The sequence below is a fragment of the Microtus ochrogaster genome, chromosome 10 (genome assembly GCF_000317375.1).
Source record: "Microtus ochrogaster isolate Prairie Vole_2 chromosome 10, MicOch1.0, whole genome shotgun sequence".
NCBI classification, from domain to species: domain Eukaryota; kingdom Metazoa; phylum Chordata; class Mammalia; order Rodentia; family Cricetidae; genus Microtus; species Microtus ochrogaster.
In genome coordinates this window covers 65,777,016-65,793,645 of record NC_022016.1, presented here as the reverse complement: position 1 = coordinate 65,793,645, position 16,630 = coordinate 65,777,016, and the positions used below count along the sequence as shown (strand labels likewise).

General features: G+C 42.3%; 1 protein-coding gene across 3 annotated transcripts in view; it reads right to left on the bottom strand.

Moving 5' to 3' along the window:
- Positions 1-16,630, bottom strand: part of Nfia (nuclear factor I A) — a 346,125-nt gene that overhangs the window by 34,901 nt on the left and 294,594 nt on the right. For 2 of the 3 annotated variants that reach the window (XM_005353438.2, XM_005353437.3), the window contains exon 10: positions 2,096-2,187. The exons of the other annotated variant lie outside the window; for it this stretch is intronic. In XM_005353438.2, the coding sequence (XP_005353495.1) occupies positions 2,096-2,187 (92 nt within the window). The remainder of the gene's footprint in view (positions 1-2,095; positions 2,188-16,630) is intronic. 3 annotated transcript variants of the gene reach the window in all.

Here is a 16,630-nt window from a genome sequence, read left to right as displayed (position 1 = left end):
ACACACACACACACACACACACACACACACACACACCCTGTAAAAAATAGCTTTAACTAATGACTTCTTACAAGGAGGCTGTATTTAAGGTTTAGTGTTACTTGTCATCTACATCTAATACTTATTTTGAACAGTTTATTCTTAAAATGTTAGCATATATATCATAAAATAGTAATATTTGAGGAATGCAAATTTCATTTTAAGGCATAAGACTAGGTAGGTACATAGAGAGGGCGGAAAAAGACAGTTCCATCCCTACAACTTCTCATGAGATGATTAGGAATGGCTTTCTTCAAGCCAAATGTGACAGGTGTCACCGTGGTAAGAACATTTAAGCCATTGTCACCACAATGCCAAATATTTAGTGGAAAACAAAAAGAATTCAGTTCTAGATGCCAATACTGGGCCTAAATGACATCATCCATCCAGATGCGTGCAAAATCTGGATTGTTAAGAATTGAAGTTTTGTGATCAACATCATGAAGACTCGGTTTTTGAGCTAAACAAGGCACTTATGAAACAAAGTCATACCGGAAAAACACATTTTCATTATAGAGAGATAAATGAAAAAGACACATACAGTTTAGGTTATATGAATTAGTTTGTATAAAATATCATACAAAATACCAAACAAGATACTTCAAAGTTGCAGTTTTCAGGTTCTCAGCGAATCAATTTGAGCATACCCAAGCTTTGAAACAAAAAAACCCGAAACAACCATCCAACTGAACCATCCAACTGAACCATCCAACTGAAGGGAGGCCCTCTGGCTTACCCTTCGCTGTGCCAGAACATGGAAGTTCAACGCACAAAGCTAAAGCATCTTCTAAGACAGATATTCTCAGGCAATGGTACAACTTCAAACCACTGGTAAAAACATCTGAATATTTGAAGGCATGACAAAGTAAGCAAATAAATGGGAAAATTTTAGGAGAGGTACTGAGTAGGGTTTTAATCTCAGACACCATGTGCAAGCCAGAGATTCAAGGGGAGAGGGGTCCCTCTTCTCAGGCCCTCCCTTTTTGGCTTAGTGCTGGACTTTGTGGGGTGCTGCTTCAGGGTAGGAAGGAAGGAGAAGCAGCACTCTGGATAAGCGCAGTAAAGCAGAGCCCTGTAAGAAGGCAGCAGACTCAGGAAGCACCTGACTGTACTTATACACCAGGCAGCTGACGCCACACAGCTGAGCACAGGCACAGAACCGCACGGAGAAAATGTCAAGCCATGCTAAGAACCTCGTGGACAAAATAATTTCTTAGAGCCAATTAGGAAATACATGGCCATATTCTAGTTAGGAAACGGAGGAGTCGTTTATTCTACAAGCTTGGACCTGATTCTGTGTTTTTTAAACCTCTACATACTCCTTGGGACCCAGAGGTTTGTTGCTTCTCAACCCTCAGCGGCCACTTCAAGCCTGTTTTGAAAGAACTCCTCTTAGCCTACACAGATCCAAACACAACTCTCTCTTGTGCTCGGTCAGCTCTGGGGATTCTGAGCTCTACTGTCAATCAGCCACCTCCACATGCCATTCGGCTTAGCCCCTCCCACTCTCAGCACCCTGCTTCCCCAGTGGCCAGCAATCACCTCCTTGGGACCAACATCAGTAACTTAATAAAGAGCTTAGAAACCCTTTGTCCTCACCCACCCCACTTTCTTTTAGAAAGTTTGCCAGTTTCCTGGGGCCATAAAATGAGAGGAGTGGCTGGTCTCCCTCCCCACATATGCTTCGATACCATGGAAACCAGGTTCCATGGGGCACATGTCTGTCTGCTTACAGCTAGAGAGACATGGCTGCCTCAAGGAGGGAATGCACACAGTTCAGCCTAGCAACCTTAACTTGCCATGGCAAAAGCAGTCTGGCCCAGAAGCCCCCCTCTCTAATACCCCAATACCTTAAGCAAAGATCCCAGGACCATTGTTTATGGTTCCTGAGAACAAGGAGAAAACATGGCTTACAGGGCTGGGAGAGATGGAGTCAGGAGGAGAGGAACTGAAGAGGGGCTCAGGCATGTGGCCTGGTGCGCCCCAAGACACATTAAACTGCACCTGATCAATAAAACACGCTGCACCACATACGGAAAAGATGAGAGCGGCCCACCTGTGTCTGTTGAGGGATATTTACAAAGCTTGGATCCCGTGGTCCAACACTGACGAATCGGTTTGCGGGGGAGGTGCTGGGTGTCGAGTAGGCTGTGAAGGGAAGGGACACATGCGTTCAGGAAGCAGCACGAGATTGCACACACAAACAACACCAAAACACACAGTCTCTGAGCCTGTGCAGCTGATTAATGCAAACGCTGGAGCTAGCAAAGGATCTGGCTAGCGAAGGGGGGGGGGCAGGGATTGACACCCAGGGACCGCTGGAGTTAAAGGACATGGAGTTGGTGCTCAGAGGAGTTGTTTTCTCCTCCCATCATCCAAATTAGAACATGCAGGACATTTGCGAAGTTTACTCTGTATGTTAAATATGAGCCCTGGGGTGGAGAGAGACACCCTGGTCTTAGCGACAGGGAGAAAGGAGTGAAGTAGGAAATGGAGGGGCCCGTTCATGTTATAGCCATGCTTTCTCAACCGCTACACTTGGACGAGCCACAAACCAACTCTGGGCCTCCACAGCTAGAGATGGAAGAAGCGTGTAAGGAAGGAATGAAGGGGGTCTCCAGGAAGGAGGAGCGAGCAGCCTTTCAGGGCCAGCTGCGTGTCTAGAATCTTCATGATGCCAGGTGTGCTTAAAACCTCTGAGTTGCCACTTGTCCATTCTTAGGACCTTTGCAGATGCAAACTGAGCTCTCTCTGGGACCTTGGTTATCACATTAGAGTTCACTAACCTCACTATACATGAAAGATTTGTTGGTTTGTGTTTAGGAGCTTCTTTGATGAAGAAAAGAAAATCAGGGGCTTTTTGTGAACCCAAATAAATTTGGATGCTGCATGAATTCACATCACCACAAACTTCAAAAATTATTTCTTTGTTCTAGAGTCTTTAGATTGCTATTGAATTGTAACTTTTATTTTTAATTCTCTCTCCCCCTCCTCCCTCTCTCTCTCTCTCTCTCTCTCTCTCTCTCTCTCTCTCTCTCTCTCTCTCTCTCTGTGTGTGTGTGTGAATATGTACATGTGGATACATATACCTAAGGAAATCAGATTCTGATACCTAAGGTGTCAGATTCCCTGGAGCTGGAGTTCTGGGCGGTCGTGAACTGCCTGACACAGAGCTGGGGATGAAACTAAGGCCCTCCGCAAGAGCAGTACCTATTTATAACTACTGAGCTAGCCCCAAATGTCTGCATTCTAAAAGCAATTTTTCAAAACTATCTCTAGATGTACACTATCTAAGGGGGAGGAGGGGAAGACCTCACAATTCTGCCAGGGCAGTTTTGCCTTTGTTGACATCACCCATTTCTCCTCGAGGTTCTGCTCTACAGAGGAGGGCCCATGCTGTTTGTTCCCACTCTTAAACACACACAGGGATATGATTCCTACTAACTTGGCCCAAGTCCTGTTGGATATGCTGGAAAGAGATGAGCCGTGCAGACAGGCCTGTGATGGTCACATGGCATAGCTGAGACATGGTGCAGCTGAGTTAAAATGCTGAGCGCAGGATGAACCCCGGGGCCCTCTGAGATCAGGGTAGGATCGTTTTGGCAGCCATCATCCAATAGTGGCTTTACACAGAAGGATGAGGATGCTTCTTGTCATTCATGGTCTACTAACGGGAATCTGCTGATTTCCTCTGGGACACCTTTTACGCCAGGCAGGTTTGAGTTGAGAGCTAGCTCTGCTTTCAGTCACAAGCCTGAGTTACTTGTGCCTCTTAGCCTATGACTTTGCTTTGATACACTCTAGGAAATATCAAAAAAAAAAGTAAATGGAGAATATGAATTATAGTTGCCTGGCAGTATAGTTACCTGTTTCTAGAACACAAAAGGATGGAAGAGAGAGACAAGATGGAGGCCAGCACTGAAATCACCTCTTGAATCTGTTACTTAGCGGGGAAAGTATTCTTCTCATTGTGAATTGTGGGTGGTTTACACAGGCAGAGAAACGTGTGCAGGTGTGTCTGGGTTCTGAAGCTATGCGAATCATATGTTTCTGCAGCAGGAGCCCTTAGTCTGACGACACAGTGCACTGGACAGCTGCTTAGCAAAGGCACACAGCAAATTTTCTCACAGAATTCTTGTCATACTGATAACATCCCAAACAAGCACACTAACTGACCACAGCATACATGAATTCTGGGCCTTAGCATGGCTTATTTCTAGCCTGCCTTTTTAACTTAAATTACCCTGTTTCTCTTTAACTACATTTTGCCACCTCTGGGCTGGCTTTTTACTGTTTTATTCTATATATCTTCCTTTCCTTCTTACTCCATGTGTGGCTGTGCGGCTGGCCCCTGGCCTCCTCCTAGCCTTCTTCTTTTCTTGCTCCTCCCTCTTCCCTAGATTTCTCCTCCTATTTAGTTTCATTACCCACCAGCACCACCTATTTCTCTTTCCTACCTAGCTCTTTATGAAATCAATCAGGTGTTTTCGGCAGGCAAAGTGACACAGCTTTACAGAGTTAAACAAAGGCAACATAAGAGAATGCAACACATTTTTGCATCATTAAACAAATGTTCCACAGCAACAATGAATGTGACACTCATTAAGTAATATTCCACAACAGAGATAGACCCTGGTCTTAGTGACAGGGAGAAAGGAATGAGGTAGGACTTCTTGCCTTTGAATGAAGTGAATGAAGACTTAGCGTACAAACAACTTTGATACTCAGAATTACTAGGAAGGGATAATTGTTTAATTCCCTTTCTTCAGACAAATCACAATAGTTTTCTGAACGACTCAGAAGGTCTCTAATGCTCCAAAGCGCTACTCAAATGCCAAAGTTTACTCTGCTTAATAAAAACAAGACAGTGGTCCTGAGAGATGTGGTAATGTGTTCACACTTATTTACCCTGAGGACTGTGGATGCCAGAGCTGCAGTCTCATGCTTAGGAAACATGGTTCTACAGAAAGACAGCTTCTGGGCACATTTACAGACATAGAAAAGGCAAGGGAAGGAAGGAGGGCTTGAAGGAAGGAAGACAAGCAAGGAAGCAAGGAAGGAAGAAGACAAGGTAGAAAGACAAGGAATGAATGAATGAATGAAGGAAGGAAGGAAGGAAGGGAGGAAGGAAGGAAAGAATAATTCTGGTGTCTCTTCCATATTATAGCTGTAAAGGGCAGAAGTTCAACTCTAACAGGATGTTAGTTCCTGAAAAGATATGAAGGATGTTGAATTCGATTTCTTTCCTTCAATAAAATAATGGAATCAGGGACTTGTAAAAGTCCTCAGCAAAACAGCAAAACCTCAGCTGAAATTTAAAAAAAAAATAAACATATATCATAGCAAATCAGTGATATACACACAAACAAGAGTTTCCAAAATGAACAGAACATCAGGAAAAGATGGGCAATGTGGTAATTAACTACACATAACTGTTACAATGCTGTTACACCATATCATAGCTTTCCTGATAATTTTTGTCCTGTTCATAAGACCAATGATCAGATGCTGTGGGAAGAGCTCTGGGAATTCATGAAATCTGGAAAATAGATATTGGAGGATTGCTGTAGGCATTTTGAGACTTCTGAAGGAGAGAACCAGGGGCAACTAGTGACTGTCTTTATGCCATCTACGGGGATTCCATTTTAACTACAGAATGTTCTTTTAAAAGTCCTTGTTTAAAATCTAATTGCTATTCGTTTAGTGGCTTCTGAAACAAAGTGTTTGTTTTGGTTTTTGGACATCTGTCTGACATAGCCACGGTCAGTTTTCCTAACACCATGGAAGAATGTTTTATTAGCAGCTGCCGCCAGCTCTTTGTACTATCTAATGACGTTTTAGGTGGGCCTTTACCACATAGTCTTAAGTACCAAAGTTAAAGCAACAGTTGCTCTCCCCCCACCCCTATTATCCTGGGCTCCTCCTTTCACATGCATGTCTAATCCCACACTCCCTCACTGACGACAGATACTCTCTTGCCATTGTAAGAACAAAGGGGCAAATGGTTCAAGAATCTTTCTCTCAATATCAGCAACAGTTTAACAGGGTCTCAGAATGGTGGAAACCGTGAGGTAGGTTTGGTGGCAGAGAGAGAGAGAGAGTAGAGAGACCCCAGCAACACTACTCTTCACACCTCTTAGCTTCGAACTCAGCAATGGATACAGTCCGTAAAGTTACAGTTGGTGTCTTGGCCTCTTTTTCTGAATCAGAAAGAACAAGGGATACATGTGGATAAGGAAGGAGACAACAGCATTTCCAGGGGAATTAGTGCCAACTGCAGCAACCCTGACCCAGAGACACTCGCTCCTGATATTAAGAATTTGGCAGGTATATTTTTGAATGGAAGTTATTACTATCCTGCCTTTGGAAAAAAAAGTAAAAGGATGTTACTATTAGGATATCTATATCAAAGTCAACTGATATTTCATATATAATCTCCCAAATCTGACAAATTAACAAATTCAGTTTGTGCTGCTCCTTTGAAGCTAGGTAGATGGGCAGACGGCTTTAAGGTCTAGCGTAGCAGCTGAAACATGATATGGAAGGTGGAAAGGAAGACTGCCGGAGCTTCTGTGGAATGTGTGACTGCAAAGGGGCCCTCTTTGAAAATTCAGATTGGTCTGCATCCACAGGCTCTCCAAGGAAGCTGAATGCTGGGTTTCCTTGGGGCTGAGCTGCTTGCTGGTGGTGGCTGGGGACAAATCAGCACAAGGGTGGGATCATTTCGCATAAAAAATAACGCAGGAGACCAGGTGAACTCTGGCTTCTGAATTTACTTCCAGTTGCTAGCATCAACCCTTGCAGGTAGACCCACCTTCTGCTGGAAAGTGTGAAGAGAGATTTGTCTCTTGTTTCATCAAAGACACAACTTCTTGAGAGTGGCAAACACCCTCTTTCTTAGTTCTCTTAGATCCACCAAGTCTAATGTCTGGAGTCCACCAGAGAGTTATTTTAATGTAGTCATATGTTCTCTACCCCAAAGATGCTTCTCTGTACACTTGCCATATGCCAGCCTCTGTTTCGCACACTGTTGCATACAAAGGTGACGAAGATGCCTGCTATCCTCAGATGTCAGAGTCAGCTGAGGAAATGCAAGTTTTAAAAATGAGTATGAGAATCTCAAAGTAATACAGATAATCTGTGGGCTGTTCAAGACAGACAGTGACACCCTGTAAGAGGAAAAGGAAGACGTTTTAGAGGAGACGGAGATGGCTTTTGAGATGTGTGTGAAGGAGTGGGGTGGACAGGTTCCTGGAGACAGGATATCACAGAGGAAGTAGCTTAAGTCAGGAAGGGAGGATGCAATCTCAAAATGATGCTTTGCCATTTGCAAAGAGAAGGCTCATTCTGAAGGATTGGAAACCTGAACATTTGAAAAATGAAGGGGAAGAGGTCCCTGAAGTTAATTTTCTTTTAAAAGGAAGAAATAAGATATAGAATAAACAAAAACAATGTATCTTGGTTCCAGCACAACAGTCAGTAAGCCCCCACTTGGGACCTTTCCCTTCTGATCCTGTACACCACTGCTCAGCTCTTACAGTCTCTCGCTCTCAGAAACTCATTTTTGGGTTTTCCTCAAAACTTTAGTTTCATTCCAAAGATCCTTGTGATTTTACAACCTGTCCAGGGAATGTTCAGTTACTGGAACAAGGGTAACCAAAGTTCGGAAATAACAGACTTATTTCTGAATAATACCGAGTCTTCAAACAACCGCCATATTATTAAATGATTCTCAGCGACACCTGACCATGACGGATGTTGATAAGTTGCAAACTGAAGCACCCCGTTAAATAGTATTCCAAAATTTTAACTTCCTGTCATGTTTCATAGTGTGTGTGTGTGGGGGGGTGGATGAGAAAAATTCCTTTAAAAAATACTAAAACTATTAGAAAAGAGATTAGCGAATTTATAATGGAAACCATTACTATTGAATTCTTTTATGGATTTGAACAGCAGATACCTCCAAGGTTACTTGAGAATGCTGGAGAATACTGGAGCCTTTCTTTGTCAAATAAATCTACTGGTATGAGCTCGCCTTATTAATTTCACAGAGCTGGGGACAACATTAGGAGTTTAAGTCCTTCGAAAGTCAGAGCTTTAGAGAGCTTCCCATGCATGCATGATGATACTGTTAGTTCTCATCATTGAAATCTAGAAGATCACCATTCCTAATTCCCACAGTTTGGATCAACCCCGTGCAGTCGGATCCCATCTCACTCTCTCATCTCTGCCAATCTTCTGTCTTCACAAACAAGTTACATCCAAGAAGCACAGCCCTCGGGGCATGAACTTAAAGACACCTATCATCGGTAAGTTATGACAGAACAGCATATCCACCAGCTTCCTTCCTGGAAAGCTAATGCATTAACTTTAATATATTGGCATTACTAACATGTCCAATAACAATGTGCACGACAAGTCTATGGGCAACTGCTCGCAGAAGGCCTGGAAGGAGTCAACTCAGCCAGACGGCTTTGCTTTTGGTATTTCTGGTTGTATGGAGGTTCCTCAGCGTTGGCAGGAAGGTTGGAGGCACAGGTACACAGAGAGAGGGAGCTGAAGCAATTTCTCAACTGAAGATGCTAGGACCTTAGGTTACTAAAATCTGTGCAAAAATGTGGCACCTCCTCATGAGTGTTTCCAGCACCATTCTATTCAAACTGACCATAACTTATTTAAAAAAAAAAATAAAAGGAGAACAGGCTTTGTTTCAGTTTATTTCTGAGAGCTAATCTAAATTCTGTAACTGTTATTTATTTTTGTATCAATGCTGTGTGTTGCTCCAATTGATAGGACATGTTTATTGATTCAAGGAGATTCTGTGGATGAAAAGGCACAGGTGAAAGTTATATTAAACAGCATGAGGAACAGACCCTGATTCAGCTGGGGTTTGCTAAAAAAAGAAACGTAGATCGATATATTGGCTCATTCTCCCTTGAAAAGCTCCTGCAACCTCTCAGAAGGCTGTGTAACTCTGGAAGCCTACTCATGGGAATTTATCTTCAGCAGACAGTAAGAATACTGATAAAGATTTATGCTCCAAGATGTTCATTACAGTATTGCTTATAATAGTGACAAGCTGGAACCAACTTATGAGGTAATGCCTCATACAGACAGTGGGAGCATTCTAGAGACAACCGTGTCTTCAAATAGTAACTGATGACATCACACTGTGCTTGCAATATGAAATAAAATCACCTTACAGGGCTGTAATATGCTCATGGATGGAAACACCTATATACACATTTATATGCGTATGATGCTCAGTTAGGGCTGAAATGCGAACAGAAAATGGATAAGCTAAAGTGATTTCCTCTGAAGAGTGGGGTGGCGAGCACTTTAACAATACCTTCTAGGGATGCTTCACTTTCCTTTCCCTTAGACAGGGTCTTGCTATGCAGCCTGGGATGGCCTGTAACTTGTGACAACCTTGCCTCGGGGCCCCAACTCTGAGACTATAGACATTCTTCACTATGACTAGATGGTTCAGTAATTATTAATCTTAAGTAAAGGCGGACAAATGGAACTTGAAAACCATAACACTATTTTTTTTTTAAAGGGCAGTGAGACATAGCAAATAAAGGTAGAGTCAGAACATCCTGGTGGAATCTAGAACTTGTTTGAATTTTGATTGGGCAGGGCCTCTGTATGGAGCACAGGCTGGCTTCAAACTCACAATTGTGTTGTAGCCTGTGGAGTGCTACCATGCTCAGCTTGCCTTATTTGGTGCCTATTAGAAAGATGGTCTTTGCAGCCAGTTAACTTCTCCAAAATATCTGTACGTAAAGAGGTGAGGATAATACGTGTTATTTACTGTACTCCTCCTTAATCTGAATGTCTAACAGACCGCCTTTCTAATAGACCAGTCCAGAGGGAGGTGTGGAAGAATTTCAGGAAAGACAGGAAGCCTGGATTCCTCTGTGCTTTGGGAGAAAACATTTGAAGAAAAATGTGCTGTCATCTACCCTGAGCTCACCGATTCTAAAATTTGAGGCTGAGAGAATTTACTACGCTCACAAGATATTTGTCTCCCAACAATTAAAAAATGCACTGACACTTCTTAAGAGGTCATGTTACATTGAGACTTCTCGCAGTTTGTAAGGGGATCAATTGTATAAATCTTGCGAGCAGTTTGGTAATGGGTCTCAAGAGGAATGTTGCTGCCACTTGGCTTAGCGACTCCACTTCCAGCACTGCAGTCCACGAGATAATTAGGTTCAAGCATGTGTTCAAGGAGATGCCAGGCCCTGTTCCATAGGATGGTGAAAATGGATGTTTAAATGGAAGGACATGGGTACAAATTGCTTAAAACTGCACTTCTTAACTTCCTCATAAGCAAGGTATAACATTCTAGTTAAGAAAGTAGTAGCCATCTTAGGGTTGGGAAGAGACTTGGACCTAGAGGGGCTTCCAGGTGCCCAAGGCGAGGTCCCCATTTAGTTCCTGGGGCAGCTGAGGATAGGGAACCTGAAATGATCCTATCCTATAGTCATACTGATGAATATTTTGCATATCACCATAGAACCTTCATCTGGCGATGGATGGAGATAGAGACAGAGACAGAGACCCACACTGGAACACTGGACTGAGCTCCCAAAGTCCCAGTGAGGAACAGAAGGAGGGAGAAGATGAGCAAGGAAGTCAGGACCAAGAGGGGTGCACCCACCCACGGAGACAGTGGGGCTGATCTGTTGGGAGCTCACCAAGGCCAGCTGGATTGTGACTGAAAAAGCAGGGGATAAAACCGGACTCTCTGAATATGGCGGACAATGAGAGCTGCTGAGAAGCCAAGGACAATGGCACTGGGTTTTGATCCTACTTCTTGTTCTGGCTTTGTGGGGGCCTAGCCAGTTTGGATGTTCACCTTCCTAGACCAGAATGGAGAGGGGAGGACTTTGGACTTTCCACAGGGCAGGGAACCCTGACTGCTCTTCAGACTCGAGAGGGAGGGGGAGAGGAGTGGGGGGAGGGCGAGAGGAGTGGGAGGCTGGGAGGAGGCGGAAATTTTTTTTCTCAATAAAAAAAAAATAAAATAAAAAAATGAAAAAAAAGGAAAAAAAAAAGAAAGTAGTACATAGATATTACAGTCAGTATGATCCAAGCCAGTCCATGTAAGTCTATGAAGGAAACAAAGGCATAAATGTACTCTACAGAAGGTTGGGAGGGAAAGTGAAGTGCTGATAGTAGCTGATTGGAGGAATATATCTTTCTTTTCATATTTTTCTATGTTTTAAAGTTTTCTTTATACACACACACACGCACACACACACATATAAAATCTTTAAAAAGAAATTCTTAAAACTCATATGTCATTTCCAAAAGCACAAAGGAAAGAAAACTATGGCAGATGCAGACTTGGACTGGCTGTGGCTATTCACATGCATGCAGCCTTCTGCTCCATTCTCTTCTCAAGGATGCCCATCCTCTTGACTGAACGCAGGACCTTGTGGATAGTGGGCAAGCACTGAGCTGCCCATCCCTTCAGTTCTCATCTTGGTACCCCTTCCCTTTTCCTACTCTGAGTCCTATGTTTTTCATCTAACCGAGTGCCATTTTTCTTGAAATAATAAAAGCATGTCTTTATGGGGTGTTTTAGAATGTTCAAAGGAAAATCACAGCATCACGCCTGTCAAACATGTTATATGTCCTGGCCGAGCAGAAAGCACTGGGCTTTGGAGCCCAAGAGACTTAGTTTGAGCGTTAGCTCAGGTTCGTTTTCTTTAGAGAAGGTCTCATAATTCCAAGCCTTATAGACATAATGACTGTACCTAATGCATTTAGAAGTACCGTACCCAGTGCCTGGACTGCAACAACATTTTTTCTTTTTCTTTGCAATTGACATTTTAAAAAGATTGCTTTTATTTAGTGTGTGTGGGCCACTGTGCGCATGTCTCGGCACGTGTGTGGAGGTTACAGAACAACCCGCGGGAACTGACTCTGCTTCCGCCATGTGGAGACCACACTGCCAGGCGTTACGGCAAGTGCCCCCACCCACTGAGCTACCCTGCTATCCCCCTTTCGCAAATGAAAACCTTAAAAGATAGACTATATACAAAACAAAACGCTCTGAAAATGATAACAAATTACTGCCACAGATAGTCTGTATCTGTCTGTATGCTGGGGATCCCTAAACAATGCCTGCTATGAGCGAAATACAGACTTTATGCTGAAGCCTCTCAGAAGGGGAAATATTATTTATAGAAGATAGCACATTTTGTTATTATGATCGGGGCCAAAGGATTTAGTGTATGAGCAAGACTGTGAGAAGGTCATTAGGCAATACTTTTAAACATAAAGAAATAATTATATTTTATAAAAGAGCAAAATCAAAACTTAATATCACTTGCTTCTATCAGAGGAGGCACTCCTGATAGTCTTGTCTCTTTCCTCCAGTCAACCCAGTTCCTAATTCCCAGCCCTTCCTCTCAGGCAGCATTCAGTGCAGGCCACACCTCTCAGGACCCTCTACCACACAAGTAGACCTCAAAGGCTATTCTATGAGTCTAAATAGGCTTGTCTGCATTTGAAGAGCCAATAACAATTACACTGGTGGATATCCGGGGTCTCGGTCTCCCATTATAACTGATGCTTCAGTAGCTACTTTAGATATAGCTTTGTTCATATATCCAAATACATGTGTTGCTTACATTTAAGATGTATGCATACATTTAAGATTTTATACAGAAATATGGAATACTTATGCTAAAAATGCTGTACATAATTACACACACACACACACACGCTTGCACACATTCTATGAAGAGGCTAAACCATTGAAGGTCCTCCAATGGCCTGTTTTTCATATGTATGTTTGACAACACCATGTTAAATTACTTTTTGGTCTTTGCTAATGGGACAGGTATAAACCTTTAAAGTTTTCATTTACATTGCTCTACATCACATGAATTAGAAGCCTTTCTAATGTCTCCCTTCTCTTTCTTTATGTGCCTTCTTGTATTTATTTGATTGTGGAGCTTTCTGATCCAGACTTTGAAAAGCATGTATTAAGCATTTTGGCCTTTTGTCACAAATGCTGAAAATATTTTCTTCACATTATATTTTATAATTTGCTCAAGGTATTTTTCATGTGTATAATTTTTGATATTTTTAGTACAGAACTTGTTGGTTTTTTTCTTTGATGGATGCCTGGTTGGTATATGTGTGTGTATGTATATATGTGTGAATATCTATATTGTATTTTTCAGAGAGGTCTTCCTCTCTTAAATATTATAAAATATCTGTACTGTGGTTTTTAAAGATCTGTAGGTCAACCTTTTAATGATTTTTGTCTGTCTGTTTGGGTTCCAGCTGAAATTTACTTTTATGGAATAAATATTTTTCCAGAGGGCTACTCAGCTGTCCCAGTATACTCTACTGAATCCTGGATCTTTCCTTTCAGATGCCACTCTTTTCATAGACTAAACACTGTGTACTTGGGCTTTGCGATGGCTCATATATTTGAAAGCTTGGTCCACAGTTGACAGAACTGTTTGGGAAGAATTAGGAGGTGAGACCCTGTTGGAAGAGGTGTGTCACTTGGAGTGGGCTTTGCAGTTTCAAAATCCCATGCCATTTCTAATTCTCATTCTCTCTCTCTCTCTCTCTCTCTCTCTCTCTCTCTCTCTCTCTCTTTCTCTCTTTCTCCCTCTCTCTCTCCAACTTGCAGATCAGGATGTAAGTTCTCAGCCGCTGCTCCAAAATCATGCCTGCCATGTTAAGCAACTCCCCAAATAAATGCATTTCAAAATAAGCTGCCATGGTCATGGTGTCTCTTCAGAGCAGCAGAACACTAAGACTGACCTTACTCCTGATCCCCTAATGTAGAAGAATATAAAAATCAGACTATAATGAAAAAAACTGGGAGTGGTGGCTTATGCCTGTCATCCCTGAACTACAGAGGAAGCAGAATGCTAAAAGCTCCTTGCTTGTCTGGGCTACATAGCAAGATGGTCTCTGTCTGTGTCTGTCTGTCTGTCTCTTATTCACTCACACACATATACCATGCTGATAACAGAAGTATTAGTAAAGAGATTAAAATTAATGGAAAAAGGATAAAGTAAGTTTTGCTCTACATCAGACACTTCCTTGAGAGGAAGCAAAAATGGCAAGGAGATTTTTGGCATTGTTCTCTCTCTTGTGTATGGTGACGGTTACAAGAATCTGTGGTAATAAAAAAATTCACAGGACTCTATGCCAAATTTTATTAAGTAGACATTTTAAAATTTAGAAAAGGATAGTATAGTCCAGACATCAGTTGTGAAAAAAGTACTTTGGGAAATGGATCCACTAAGTTGGTTTTCTCTTAACTATAATCTACCATTTCTCTAAAAGATGGACCGTAATCATTATGTCCTCCCCTAAATCTTTTATTTTCCGTTCTGTACCAGTGACTACTAAGGTCTTTCACGTTTCTCCACAGAGAGTTTTCGTTGCCACAGAAAAGGAAGTTTTAGGCTACTTCACAGAGTCTCACGTCACAGTGAAACAGGGGAGTCCAGTTTCAAGGTGCTGGGAGGGAGTCATTTTCCTATAATACTTGCTACCTCATCTCTCCATTTTGTCTTCTCCTTCTCAATGGGCTGAACAGGAAGTTTTCTGCTATGGGTTAACGTGAGGGTGAAATGGGGCCCTTCATGTAAAAGGATTCTTAAAGTACCTGCGCCCCGCTGAGAGCTCGGCCCTTCTGTGGCATCCCTCTCAAGCGCCTCTCCCTAAAGCTGCCTGGTCATCTGAGAAGACAGAACCTCCAATGAGAGAAACCCCCATCAGATTGGCCTATGGGCGAGGCTATTGGGCATTTCTTTGATGGATGATTAATGTAAGAGCGCCCAGCACTTTGTGGATGGTACTACCCTTGGGTAAACGGTTCAGAGTTACATAAGAAAGGAGGCTGGTCAAGCCATGAGGAAGTAAGCCAGTACACAGTGCCTGCCATGGCCTCTGCTTCAGCCCCTTACCTCTGGGTTCCTGCTCTAATTTCCTGCCCTGACTTCCTTCTATGATTAACTGTGATGTGGAACTGTAAGCTGAAATAAACCTCTTCTTCTTCAAGTTGTTTTTGTTCATGGTGTCCTATCACAGCAATAGAAACCCTGACTAAGATAATACATACATACATACATACATGTATGCATACAGTCTGCGGTAGCCGAGAGAACATGGGAGTCCCACCATTCCACCATCAGAACATCGTAGTGGACAGGTAACCTTAATTTTCCCATATCAGTTGTCTCGTCTATAAAATATTGACCTCAAAGGAGTGGTAGGAAGATAACACACGTGGGGACAGAGCTCTGGTTCACCAGAAGGCATCGAACACGTGTTGTTGGGTTTAAACACGTCTGTGCTTGTGAAAGATAATTGCTATGCTCTCAGTTATAGGTGCATATTCATTTACAGAATGAAACAGATACAAGATTCATTGGATACATAAAAATAAACAATAAATGTTACTTGTTATTACATGCTTCTACTTTAATAGAATTTTAGTTTAAAAAATCAAAAGTTCATAACCAAGAAGGAATGGAGGAGAAAAATGCTTATTATGAGCTTTTTTATGCACCTTAAATTGATTTTTAATTAATTAACAAAGGAAAATATGCATATTTTATCTCCCACCATAATTTAAAAGTGCTTTCTCCTTTGCATTCTAATTTCACGTTATGATGCCAATCTTTACTTTAGGAAAAAAGCGTAGAAAATTCCATTTTTGTGGGATGAGCTAGTGCCAACCTATGGCATGAGGACTCATAGAATCTCTCTCTCTCTCTCTTTCTCTCTCTCTCTCTCTCTCTCTCTCTCTTTTAGGGGGTGGAGGAAATTTCATTATGTAGTTCTGGATGGCTAGAACTCACTATGTAGACCAGAGAGGCCTTGAACTCACAGGGATCCACCTGTGATTAAAGACATGTGCCACCACACACAGAATCTCAAAAACCTCATGTCATATTGTATGTTTGAAAAGAAGTCATTTATTAAGAATATGATGGGCCAGGTTCCAGTGAACATGCCTTTAATCCCAGCACCCCAGAGGCAGGTGGATCTCTGTGAGTTTGAGGCCAGTCTGGTATACAGTTCAACTTCCAGAACAGCCAGGGCTGTTACACAGAAAAGCCATGCCTCAAAAACAAAACAAAACAAGCAAATAATAATAAAAAAGATGATGCATCCTGAAATACTCTGCAACCTGTCCAGGGTTGCTATCCGCAGGAAGTTTTGCTTAGCTTGAGCACTGGGAGGTCTAATGGACTCAAACATCTAGTGCCCATCTCTCACTCAGAATGGCTTTTCCTATCAGCTTCCTGTCTCCATCCTTTCAGGAGCCCAGGCTAAAAGCCCTACAGGTCATGTCTGATTTCTCTCCTTCTTCTCAATCCACATCAGGTGCCTCTGTAAAGCTTATTAACTCTCTTTGGAATATGCCTGGAGTTCGAGAGCTTCTCACAGCTTCTACAAACCCCATTCCTAGGTCAGTGCATGGACAACTCTCACCTGGGTGATTGCCATAGCATGCTCACCATACTCTCAATTTCATCTGCTGGTCCCTAGCTTCCTAATTCATGTGTGTTTTGTTCATGATGAAAGGTTTTTT